This window comes from Perognathus longimembris, chromosome 5 (genome assembly GCF_023159225.1).
Source record: "Perognathus longimembris pacificus isolate PPM17 chromosome 5, ASM2315922v1, whole genome shotgun sequence".
Lineage (NCBI taxonomy): Eukaryota > Metazoa > Chordata > Mammalia > Rodentia > Heteromyidae > Perognathus > Perognathus longimembris.
Window position 1 is genome coordinate 38074581 of NC_063165.1, and position 12701 is coordinate 38087281.

At 37.0% G+C, this 12701-nt stretch overlaps 1 protein-coding gene across 1 annotated transcript in view; it reads right to left on the bottom strand.

Moving 5' to 3' along the window:
* Window positions 1-4609: 4609 nt before the first annotated feature.
* Morc1 (MORC family CW-type zinc finger 1) overlaps window positions 4610-12701 on the bottom strand; it is a 137173-nt gene continuing 129081 nt past the window's right edge. The window contains exons 28-29 of the mRNA XM_048345812.1: window positions 6650-6844; window positions 4610-4747 (exon numbers count right to left, since the gene is read on the bottom strand). Of these exons, the coding sequence (XP_048201769.1) occupies window positions 4610-4747; window positions 6650-6844 (333 nt within the window). The remainder of the gene's footprint in view (window positions 4748-6649; window positions 6845-12701) is intronic.

The window sequence follows — 12701 nt, forward strand, 5'->3', positions numbered from 1 at the left end:
ATTCTCAGTCCATGACCATTGGCTCGGGTTTGTTTTGTGAATGTTCTCTCTTGATTTAGTCCCTCACTCCTCACGACAACTTGAGGCTGACATATGTTCTTGGGAAGCTACTTTAAACCTCTTATAGTTACTGGCTAAGTAAGGACAGAAAGCTAGTGGGATTAACTCATCTGTACTGTTTTGAGACTGAGGTCAATTACTACTAATGGATGAAATATCACCATCCAGAGATAATGTTTTCTGTGAAGGAGAAAGGGCAGTATTTTAGTGAATAAGTTATTGTGTCACTGAGCATACATTGTGTTTGGGTAGCTCAGATGATTAGAGACAGCCAGATAATTAGTAGTAGAGCTGTAGATATAGTTAGTAAACTTTAAAGAAAAATGTATTGAGTCTTACATTCTGTCTGTTTCTGTCTGTCCTTTCTGTGTTTTAAGTTACTGTATCTATAAATATTCTCTACATGCTACTTTTTTTTTTTGCCAGTCCTTGAACTCAAGACAAACTCAGGGCCTGGATGCTGTCCTTAAGCCTCTTTATGCTCAAGGCTATCTCTCTACCACTTGAGCCACAGCATCACTTCAAGCATTTTCTGGGTAGTTTACTGGAGATAAAAGTCTTACTGACTTTCCTCTGTAGGCTGGCTTAGAACTGTGATCCTCAGATCTCAGCCTCCTGAATAACTAGGATTACAGGCACCTGCCTGGCTTCTGCCTCTTTCATGTCACTCTAGTTGACAAGCTAATTTTTTCCTGACCAAGTCCCCAGGCAATTGAACTTGAAAAGTTGTCCAGTGAACCTAGTGTTTCTCTGCTAATGGTCCCCGAAGATGTTGCTACCCCAGTTGGGAATGTAGTGCTGTGAATCCTTAAGTCTGGTTCCTCTCTTCTAAATTTACTCCATTCTTGGACCAATTCCAATTTTTACTCAGTTGGGTCTCTGTGTTAGTCATAACTGATTACCTACTTCAAATTCAGCTTACTGAGAATTGAAGCCATTGCAGAACCAAAGAAATGCTTTGAAAGGTAATGAAGTTACTGAGATCATGATTAATTTTGCTACAAACATACCAACGTAGACTTCCAACTGAACACTATTTCTTTATTAGAGTTAACAGGTAGACAATAGGGTCCTAAGAACTTGGAGCTCATTCTTTGGAAATAAGACTTGAATCCACTAGAATGGAGAAAATTTCTTATGCAGAGTAAAAAGAAGGAGTAGGAGACAGTTTAGACAGAGCTCTGAATGGCTTGGTTAGGTACTGTAAGGAGTGTCCTGTGGAGATCTCTCTTCAAAATTTTTTTCCAAGAAGCAAGATTGGCTTCTTAGCACCATTAACTTTTTTTTTTTTTTGGCCAGTCCTGGGCCTTGGACTCAGGGCCTGAGCACTGTCCCTGGCTTCTTTTTGCTCAAGGCTAGCACTCTGCCACTTGAGCCACAGCGCCGCTGCTGGCCATTTTCTGTGTATGTGGTGCTGGGGAATCGAACCCAGGGCCTCATGTATCCGAGGCAGGCACTCTTGCCACTAGGCCATATCCCCAGCCCCCACCATTAACTTTTATTACTAGTTTTACACTAAAGGAAAAATGGTATAGAAAGATAATTAAGTTTTCAAAAGGGCAAGAATATTCCTGGTGGAAGGAAAAATTGGGCTAGATCAAGAACAGAAAGACCCATAGTACAAAATTTGTGTTTATCTATATAAATAATGTGCACTCATTATTCACAAATTATGCATAGAAATATGCATGAAAGATTAATTGCTGATGCAGAAAAACATTTAAACCATTTCTAGCAGGCGAATTCTTATGGTGAATGCAATATGGATATCCACAAATGATACATCTTTCTAGATAAAGCATAAGTCATAAAAAATGAGGAAATATTGATTACAATAAATGTAAATAGGAATGTACAAAGTATTTGGAGAAAATTCTTTTTTTTTTTTTTTGGCCAGTCCTGGGCCTTGGACTCAGGGCCTGAGCACTGTCCCTGGCTTCTTCCCGCTCAAGGCTAGCACTCTGCCACTTGAGCCACAGCGCCGCTTCTGGCCGTTTTCTGTATATGTGGTGCTGGGGAATCGAACCTAGGGCCTCGTGTATCCGAGGCAGGCACTCTTGCCACTAGGCTATATCCCCAGCCCCGAGAAAATTCTTAAATGACATTATTGGATATCAAGATTTGAACATACAGAAAGATTTGTCCTGGTCCTGCATGTAGAAAAACTTGATTTCCAAAGGTAACTATATAGTTATCCTATATTGTCATTGTGAATGTAAGAAATAGCAAATAAAATTGAGGAGGGAGGGGGTAATTGAAGTCTAATATTACATTTGAATAAAAGCTAAATATGCCCGGATATGTAAGACATTTTGAAAAATAAAATACCATAAATGCTTTTCCCTTCAGTGTTTTAGGAGCCGTCTCAATACAAAACCTGAAATACAATAGAGGTGACATTACAGACTCATAGGAAAGAGTCAGGTTGTAATTCTGGGACAATTCTGTGGCTAGGGGGAAATAAATACACACACACACACACACACACACACACACACACACACAGAGTGGGATTCCAACTGACTTCTTATACCAAAACAAATGCTAGATGAAGTAAATATTCAATAATATAATTACAAAATTACAAGAAAACTCATTTTTTATAACTTTAACCCAAAGAAAGTCCTCTCTATGACTATAGGAGAAATAAAAAGACACTTGGTCAACTTTTTCAATAATCATTTATGGCTTGCAGCTGAATAAGGACATTTAAAAATGAAAAAGTATGAGGAAAAATATTTTCAGTACATATCATATAAAAAAGAAAATTCCCCTAATATGAAAATAGTTCTGATAAATCAGAAAAGTGTACAAAGAACAAGTTTAAAAATAGTGTTAAAGCATGAAAAGATGCTCAAACAAACTCATAAGACATGAGACATTAAAATATGACTTTGTACCTATTTGATCAGAAACGTGAAAGTGTCAATTCGCTAGTAGATGGTGTGAAAAAACAAGCATTCATCCTTTGTATGGGCATATTATATATGTGTATATGTATTACATGTATATATGAATATTTGGATTATATACACATATGCATGTACATAATGTAGATAACATATGTGTATACACACATATATAATTTTATGGACTATCATTGGGCATCATGTATTAAAACTGATAAAAATGTGTACATTCTTTAGTCAAGCAATTCACCTTCCAGAAATTGATGGGGTTAACTGCATATGTGTAAAATCAACATGTTTTTAAGTATATTCACTATTATGTGCACATACATCCAAAAGGAAAAAGAAATTCCTAAATATCCATCAACAAAGGACTAATTAAGTAAATATTGGTATTTTCCTGGAATGAACTAATAAGGAGCAGTTAAAATTATTGCAAGATTGTTTCATCATCTCTCAGTTATTCTTTATTAATTTACTGCCCCTGGTATAAAATGATCTCAAAGGTATTTTGAGTGGAAAAAAGTAGCAAAATTTTAGATTCTATTACATCTAAATGTTCATCTATGTTATGATTGACATGGGCTCTTACATACTGTCTGGAGACAGAGTCACAGATAACTGTTAAAGCATATTAGTGTAGAAGCTCACTAATTCAGAAAATTCACACTAACATGTCTGTTGGGGAAAGTAAGTAAAGACACTAATCAGAGTCTGCATCCCACTTCATATATTCTAAATGTTGTACTGTGCACATTACATAAATTAAAGTCATACAATTCTTAAAGTGAATATTAAATGTTTTATTTTGGTCCAAAATTGAAGACATTTTTCAGAAAGAGAAACAAAACAGTTATTAAAGACAGTATAACACACATCTTCATATATATGTGAAATTTCTTATCTATATAATTTCCTAAGCTTGTAAAAATAATTCTTACATATGAGCAATGAGTATATACTGTGTGTCAGTGATTTATTCATTTACTAACTAAAGTGTTGGAGTGAGATTTATATTTTCAGTTTTCCTAAATATTGTCTGTAGTAATAGAATGTCTTTCTTTCTCAACATGTTTAAAGCACTGGAGATTCTAAAGTCCTTTTTCTATGGACTTTTCTTCTGTTACTATGGCTTGAACTCAGAGTTCTGTACCATCTAGGCAAAGATTTTATTACTTGAGCCATAACCCTAGACTCTTTTTGACTTTGGCTACTTTTTCTGATGTGGTTTCACATGTTTTGTTTGGGGCCAGCCTCAAACCTTGATCCTTCTGATCTCTTATCTCCAAAGTTGCTGAGATTACACTCATGCACCACCATACCCAGCTTTATATGGGTTTTAAAAACTGCTGTTTTATGTTTTGACAGTGAAGTAAAAGCAAAAATTAAATATGAGTAATATTTTTTTCTTAGATGAGAATAAGAACACTCTAGAAATTATGAAAGAGAATAGAGTTAGGAAATAATTATGGGAAGTATATAACTTGGACATCAGTCCCCATCTCTATAGAGCATTGTATAAACAGGGTAAACTTTACAAAAAAAAAAACAATGGAAAGGAAAAGGTTTAAGAAGAACCTTCTGATTTTCTTAGTATTTTTTTTAAAGAACTGCCTTTCCTGACTTATTATTGAGTGCCTTCATTCTTTTTTGGAACGAGATTTATGTCCCCAATCTAGAATCCCCTTATTCAAAGTCTTCTGGAGAAATGCATTATCTTCTTGAAGCAAAGATTCTAAATAAGCATCGATCTGCTCCAGGTCACCCACTGGACCACCCTGGAAGAGAAAAGCCATCGGTCACACCAGGCCAGAGGCCCCGTCTCTTACCTCTGTCATTCGGGTGGCCATTCAAGACCATGTGTAGCAACAAAACCTGTCTATTTAATAATGCTTTAAAACCTTTCCAAACGCTTTCTTATTTGATCACATTTATGCTCTCAATTGGCTAAGAGTCATTTATCTCCTTTAGAAGAGCTGAATTCCACTGGTAACTCTTCCCTTATTAAAAATGACTTGTCCTAGTCCTAAACTTTCCCTCACTGTTCACCTTCTCTGCTTTATTCTGCTGCTATCACTCTGGTACCCAGAGATAGGACAGGTAATGGAACTTTCAAGTGTAGGAATGAGAATAATGCAGGTTAAGCCATGTTTCTTAGGGTAACACTCTACAGATAACTGGTAAAATAGTTCACATGATGCTGACTGAAGACTTTTGTGTCTCCACCAAACTTACTGTATAAAGCAAATTAAATTAAATACTTTGGGAAAACCTATATGTTTGGCATGAAAGCAAATCAGTATTTTTAAAATTCAGTAATTTGTTATTCCATTTGTTCATAAATAAACATGGATTTTTCTATTGTGAGAAATATTTTTTTCATGTTTTTGATGACTTGAAAATGTTACGAGTTTCTATGATGTAGAATTTCTTGAGTCTTTCTCAAATTTCTTATTATTGAAAAAAAATCATCATAAAAACTACACCATGTGCCAGGCTCCAAAATGATAGCTTTCCCCTATAAAAACCAGCTACATGTACAAACACTATCAGCTCAAGAGCCAAAAGGAGCTGCACTCAAACCACATAGCAATAATAAGCTTGAAGAATGGGCTGAGGTGTTGTTGATAGAAACATAAATACAATTACTATAATGTGAGAACAGTTAGTGTTAATCCTCCTTTTTTATTTTAATAATTTAGCATTTTAATTGCTGCCTCCATATCTAAAGGGAAGGGAGATACCTCCCTTCTGAAATCTTTTTTGCATTTCATTTTGTATTTAATATAAGGGAAAAATCTAGGTAAGTCAAATGATGCATTTTTGGGGATGGAAAAATAAACCCACACCTTGAAAGTTTTAGAGATAGGATGGAAACCCAGGGAGTCTTAGTTCAAATCTACATCTATGGGCCTTGTATTCTAAGTCTGGTGTCTGGTGAGTGGGCGTGTCTCTCCCCCAGCCCATTCACTTCCAAGGCCATCCTCAATCCTGCAGGCTTTCTTCAGTGACTCACCTTTGCTTCTCCAACAACATCTGGGCCAGGACAACTCAGTCTCCCAGCTATGATCTGGGCTATGATCTGAGGACAACATGTTCTCCAAACTCACCATGCTGCCTTGGATTTCTCCACTTAACTTTCTAGAATTGACAGGATTTTTAATCTTGGTTATCCTATTTTCATTTTCACTGGACAGTATCTAGTATTCCATGTGCTTTTATAGAAGACAGGTCATTCCCAATTAGTTGGATATATCATTGAGTTTCAATTCTTGATGCATTAAAAACATGTGAACAAAACTCACACTAATCTGTACTTACATGCTGTTTCTTTTCCTCTAAGATTGGGGGTATTTCTTTTTATTTTAATTTATTTATGTAAACAAAACTAGATAGCTTGCTTTCTACAAAAAAACGTTATGGTATACATGGTATCGGATGAGATATTAAAGGTGATGGCTTACCTATAGCACAAAGATCTTGATGTGTGTTGAGAGAAAAGAAGAAAGTATTTTTTAATGTTTAATACTCTTCAAAGTTGGTTCACTTGGTCTTTGAAACCAACAAAGGGCTGGATTGGTGACTTATTCCAAGTCACTATAACAATGACAAAGTGAGGAGGGATGTGGTGATGGGATCTTTGTACATCCCTATACCAGGCACACAACATCATCACTCACCAGCTGAAGCTTCTGCAGTATCACCGCCACTTTCGTACGAAGGTCATTCAGTTTACCTTCCACCATCTTCCTTTTTTGTTCACACTGTCCCCAAGAGATTTCATTAAGTATTCCTCTTCTGTTCACATGATAAATGAGGGACTGTATTTTTCTCTTTAGCCTTTTTTCGTAATGAACCATGTATAGATTCTGGATCTAGAAATGTTTTTTTAAATAGTCTCAATATGTTTTTAAAACATTAGTCTAATATCATAGTTAACTCTATTATAGAGATGACTAGATAACTCTTAATATCATAGTTAACCCTAATACTATAGTTACCTCCATATTCCAACTCTGCACATATATGCCAAGTCTTCACTCTATTGTGTAAGTGCGGCACATATTACAAAATGCTGATACACTTAAGGATGTGATGGAAGAGAAGGAGAGAAGATGGAAAATGTACACCTTTCCAGTTATTATAAAAGCAGAAAAGAGAGCTTTGCTTTGGGATGAAGAAACTCCATGAATGTTGAATTTGCTCTCTCTCACCAGTGATAGGAAACTCTTCAAGGCATAAAGGTGGCAGGTGCCACTGCCTTCTCTCAGCAGTGCTAGTAACTCACAGGCTATGACAGATGGTCAGTCATTTGGGCTGCCTTGAAGATGATGTGGTATTATTTATAACTTAAGTCTGTCATGTCCCCACAAAGCACAGAAGCTATGGAAGGAGGCAGTCTGCTCCCTCCCTCTCCTTGGGTTTATTGTAGTGTAGAGTGTATGGAAAGCATAGCCCTTGGCTGATTTAAAGGTCTTCATTGTTTTCCAAGATGGTATGCTGGCCTGAGGTATCCATGAAGCAGAAAGACACAATGGAAGGCCAGATGCTTTTATTTTAGAATGATATTAATCACTTATACCAACATTTGAGAGGACTGGGAGGGGGGTATAAGAAAACAGATCCAGGGCAAATCTCATCACAAACATTTTAATGTTTCTGCAATGAGGAGATTGCTGTTTTCTAATACGACTATAATGCCAGGAAATTTGTGAGAGGCCCTCATCAAATGCCTTCTGGGCTTACCCTTGCCAGCCTTTGCCTCCTCCCACACATCCCCTAATATGTGCCCTGAGCCGCTCTTCCTCACCATCCCTTAACTAAGCATCACTCTCATGAGTTTGTTTTCTTTTTGTAAAATCCTTTAAACAAACAACAACAAGATGGCCTGTCTGATAGTTCTGTTTAATAACAATTCACCAACTACTTCCTAAATTCAAGGACTTGAATTTGATTTCAGATGATAGAAAGATACACAAGGTAATCTGTGCTCTCAAGAACTTTCTAGTTGACAGAAAAGGATAATACAAGTACACAAATACTGATATATTCTGGGAGAAAGGGCATTGTGTCTCCAAGTAGGGTTCTGATATTACAGCTGAGAGGAGGGGGTGGGGTAGCCATTAAATTAAGGAACATTAAAGTCTCAATTTAGAGTACTAAACTTGGATTCATGTTTGTAACTTACATGCTTCATATTCTATTAATTGAGAGGAGCCTGAGGGAGCAGGAACCAAAATAGCACTCCACATTAGAAACATTGATGGTGTGAGTTTGGGTACAGGTAATGGCATTCAAAAATGTGACTGCTTCTGAGATTTATAGATTAATATGTAAAGAAATCTCATGTTTTTGAGTCTTAAAGCTTGTTTGAGGCATGAAAAAGTAGACTCAAAAATTTTTGACCTGGCTGTCTCTAATTCTTTATTTCCTCATTTTCAGGTTGACTCTTTGCACACATTTACCAAGCTCATTGTTGCCTGAGGCCCTTTCCTCTTGCTCTGTTCTTGGTTTGGTAACTTCCGCCCCATAGCTGCAAGAGGCTCCCTTTTCACCTCAGGACAGCTAGCTGCCTCTTACCCACTATATCTGAACTTGCCTGCTTCTTCCCCCAACACACCAGCCCTAAACAGTTATTTAGAGCACATCACATTGTATATCTACTTATTTGAGTGTTATTCTGTGATTCTACATCCTGTTTATTAGTGTTTTTGTCTTTCCTTCTAGCATGAATCTTCCATGTAAAATACATTTGGTTTTGTTCATTGCTTCATTTTTGAGGCAGAAACCCAGCATTAATCAGTAGATCAGATGTGTGTAGCATTCACATCCAGGGACCTGCGGACCTGCCACTCCTGCCTGCTGGGCTACATGCAGACAATTTGGAAGGTATCCATCTTTCTATTTGTTTAGACTCATGTGTATCTTGAGTAATTTGCAACCCAGGCTAATTAACATATCATATCCACCAGCTTAAACTTTCATCATTTTTGGTATGGTGAGTATATTAAAAATCTGCTCTTCTGACTATTTCGATTTGTAAAATCTATGATTGTTAATTACTTTGACCATCTTTAATTCACCCTGCAAGAAGTTGCTAACCTGCAACCTAGGCAACAACTATGTTTCCCTGGAAGCTTCGCACATGCTTCCTGTGGAAGCTCCAGGGAACCTCAGGGTGATCTCTTCCTTTCCTTTGAGAAGCAAATCATTCATCTCAGCTGGAATAAGGACACAGGTCACACACAGTTTAGATGTCACCAGCCACTTAGAATTCTTAGTTTTCAGAACTCTAGAATTTTAGAGCTTTAGCTATCCTGAATAATAGCCATGAAATGTTTTCCTTAAAACAAAAATAGCCACAATAAACCAATCCCCCTAAAGTAAAATTAAAATTAGATATACAATATTAGTATCATAATCATATGAAAAGACAGCTGTATTTCTCATGAATCGTAAAAAGGAGGATACGGTGACACACTTGAATAGACTTGAAGAGATGTTGAAAGAAGAAGGACAATTAGGAAATGAGCTGGGTTCTATAATTTCACTTCTACTGCTTGCCAGAAATGGCAAGATGATCGTAATAGTAGTGCTAGAAAGTAGTGTGGGCCATGAAAGGATAAGCACCAAAGAGCTATGTTGGTAATGATGGAAGTTTTGTGAATTGTTTTAAGTAATGTGTACCCAAACCAAGTTATCTGATAAAAGAACATAGGACCACAGCCTAATACTAACAGCACTACTAATAAGTTTCCTGACTTTGATATTGTACTACTGTATTGTAAAATCTGACCACTGGAGCAAAGAATGATAGCTGCCCAGGACTTCTTGGCCATATATCTGTAATTTCTTATGGATCATGCATTATATACTTAAAGTTAAAGGCAAGAGAAGAATAAAATTACACCTCAATATCAAGAACATTTATATAGCATACTGCATTCAAAGTCACAGTCTCTCCAAGTTCACTCTTCTATAACCAACAAATTATATTTCCTTCAAACAATACAATCCATTTTCTTCATTTATTAGTCTGCTTTACTTGGGCTACGCTCTTCAAAGAGTGGCTATATAAGATAACAATTGCAACAACTTTTAAAGCTTAGTGAAAACAAAAGATGTGTTAATTAAGGTGAGGAGGAAAATTAGAACAAGTTGAGTTTTAGTTCTGCTGGTTAAACCACTCTTGAGAAGGTATTGCAGCAGATAAGAAATGGAATTCTTTTCACACTATAATAATTCAGAACTGAATTTGGTTTGAAAAAATACTATTCAATTGAGATTTAAGTTTTCTGCATTGAATTTAGAAAGTCCAGCTTGAACAATTTTGTAGCTCCAAAATCCTAACAAATTTGTGTAAAATAAGATAAAAATATGGGATCTATAGATTTTGGACCAGATAAGCAGAGATAATATGCATGGGGGAAGCAGACATCTTGACAGGAATAATCAACTTTGGTTTAACATACAAATATTAAATACAGATGCATTTCAAGGTACTTACTGAATGCTGTCATGACAAAAGTCTGATAAGACAAGATTACTAAATTCCAGGGCTATAATCTAGTTGAGTGCATGAAAATAAAGTGAAAGAAACTAATATGAAAAGAAGGAAAGTTTTGATAAATGCTAAAATAGAGTTTTAAGGTTCTCTCGGAACACATAGAGGTAAAGATTAATTTCACAGGGGAAGATTGAGAAACATTTGATGTACAAGATTATATTGACCAAGCGTTGACTAAGGTCTTCAAGATGCCCACCATGACTATATATCCTAGAGGACAACATGGCGAAAGGCTGAATCAGCCAGGTATGTAGGCTAGAGTGATGCTGTGGTGTTCATTTTGGATAGAACACAAGGTTTGTGGAAGGGAGGGATAAAAAATGGTAGTTCAGGTCAAGTAGTGCTAGGCCCCTAGTGCAGTCATGGAATAGCAACTACTGTGGCAATTGTTCCCGGAACACCCATGTAGCCAGGGTGAGTCATCCTATTATTTGTCATTCTTTATTAAAAGTATATAGTCCAACAAAGAGCAAACCAATGCAACAGCAATACTCACAAGAAAATACATTTGAAACTAATTATATAACTTGGAAGGAAGGAACAGGGAGAGAGGGGAAATGGGAGAAAATTGAGGGAGGGAATAACAAGTTTAACAAGAAATGTACTCACTACCTTACATATGTAACTGTAACCCCCTCTGTACATCACTTTGACAATAAAATTAACTTTTAAAAAAAAGTATATAGTCCAGAACAAATTGCATAGATTTGTCCTTTACAAAAGAAATTATTTGTATGATGTTTGTAACCATGCAGTTTTGTGGTTAGGAAAGTCACTGCAAATCTTTTTTTTTTTTTTTTTTTTGCCAGTCCTGGGCCTTGGACTCAGGGCCTGAGCACTGTCCCTGGCTTCTTCCCGCTCAAGGCTAGCACTCTGCCACTTGAGCCACAGCGCCGCTTCTGGCCGTTTTCTGTATATGTGGTGCTGGGGAATCGAACCTAGGGCCTCATGTATCCGAGGCAGGCACTCTTGCCACTAGGCTATATCCCCAGCCCCTCACTGCAAATCTTTTTTTTTTTTTTTTTTTTTTGGCCAGTCCTGGGCCTTGGACTCAGGGCCTGAGCACTGTCCCTGGCTTCTTCCCGCTCAAGGCTAGCACTCTGCCTCTTGAGCCACAGCGCCGCTTCTGGCCGTTTTCTGTATATGTGGTGCTGGGGAATCGAACCTAGGGCCTCGTGTATCCGAGGCAGGCACTCTTGCCACTAGGCTATATCCCCAGCCCCGTGCAAATCTTGATCTCTTGATTTCATAATGCTCTAATTCATTGAGTTCTACTTTCCCTTGAAGAATATTGTAGGACATTCAAGAAAATTCTACTAATCATGTATGCTTACACTGTTCATCCTGAACAAACATTGTTCCTATGTCCTCTAGCTTCTAAGACCCACTGCCTGCCTATATTACTGATATGTAGACATTAAAAAACGTAACATGCTCCCTCATTCCTTACAAATGGGGCAATGTCATTATTTCTGATAGAGGCATAACATTCCATTGTGTATATGTACCACATTTTCCTGATTCATTTGTCTACTGAGGGGCATCTGGGAGGGAGGAGGTAACAAACAGTACAAGAAATGTGCCCAAAGCCTAATGTATGAAACTGTAACCTCTTTGTACATCACTTTGAGAATAAATAAGAAAAAAAATGTACCATGTAATAAAGTAGATTTTTTAAAGTATACATAAGCTTGAATAAACAAATATGAGTTTAATTTTTAATAAATTCCCAACTTTTACAATGTAAGTATGTAAACCACAGAGCCCTCACCAGTAAAGACCTATGGAAAGATAGAGTCTGCAAATCTCTTCAACTGACTCATTTTCATTGAGAGAATCAATCCCTGCTGAAGCACTAAGCAAATCCACTTACCAGACGCCCCCTGCCCCCGCCCCCGGCCACATACACATGATTTCTACTCTACACGTGTTATAACAATCATGTCAAGGTATCTGGTAAGTTAAAGGCAATTCTCCTATACAATCTGGCTGAGAAGTTATAATAGACCTACTGTAATTAATGCATGCAAACAATCATATGGATCAAGTATTTAAGCCTAGATAAGGCTAAACTTGAATAAGTGATTAAATGAAGAAGTACATAATAGGACAAATCAGAGTTGGAACTTCAAGGCTGATACCTGCATCAAGACACTGGGATATTG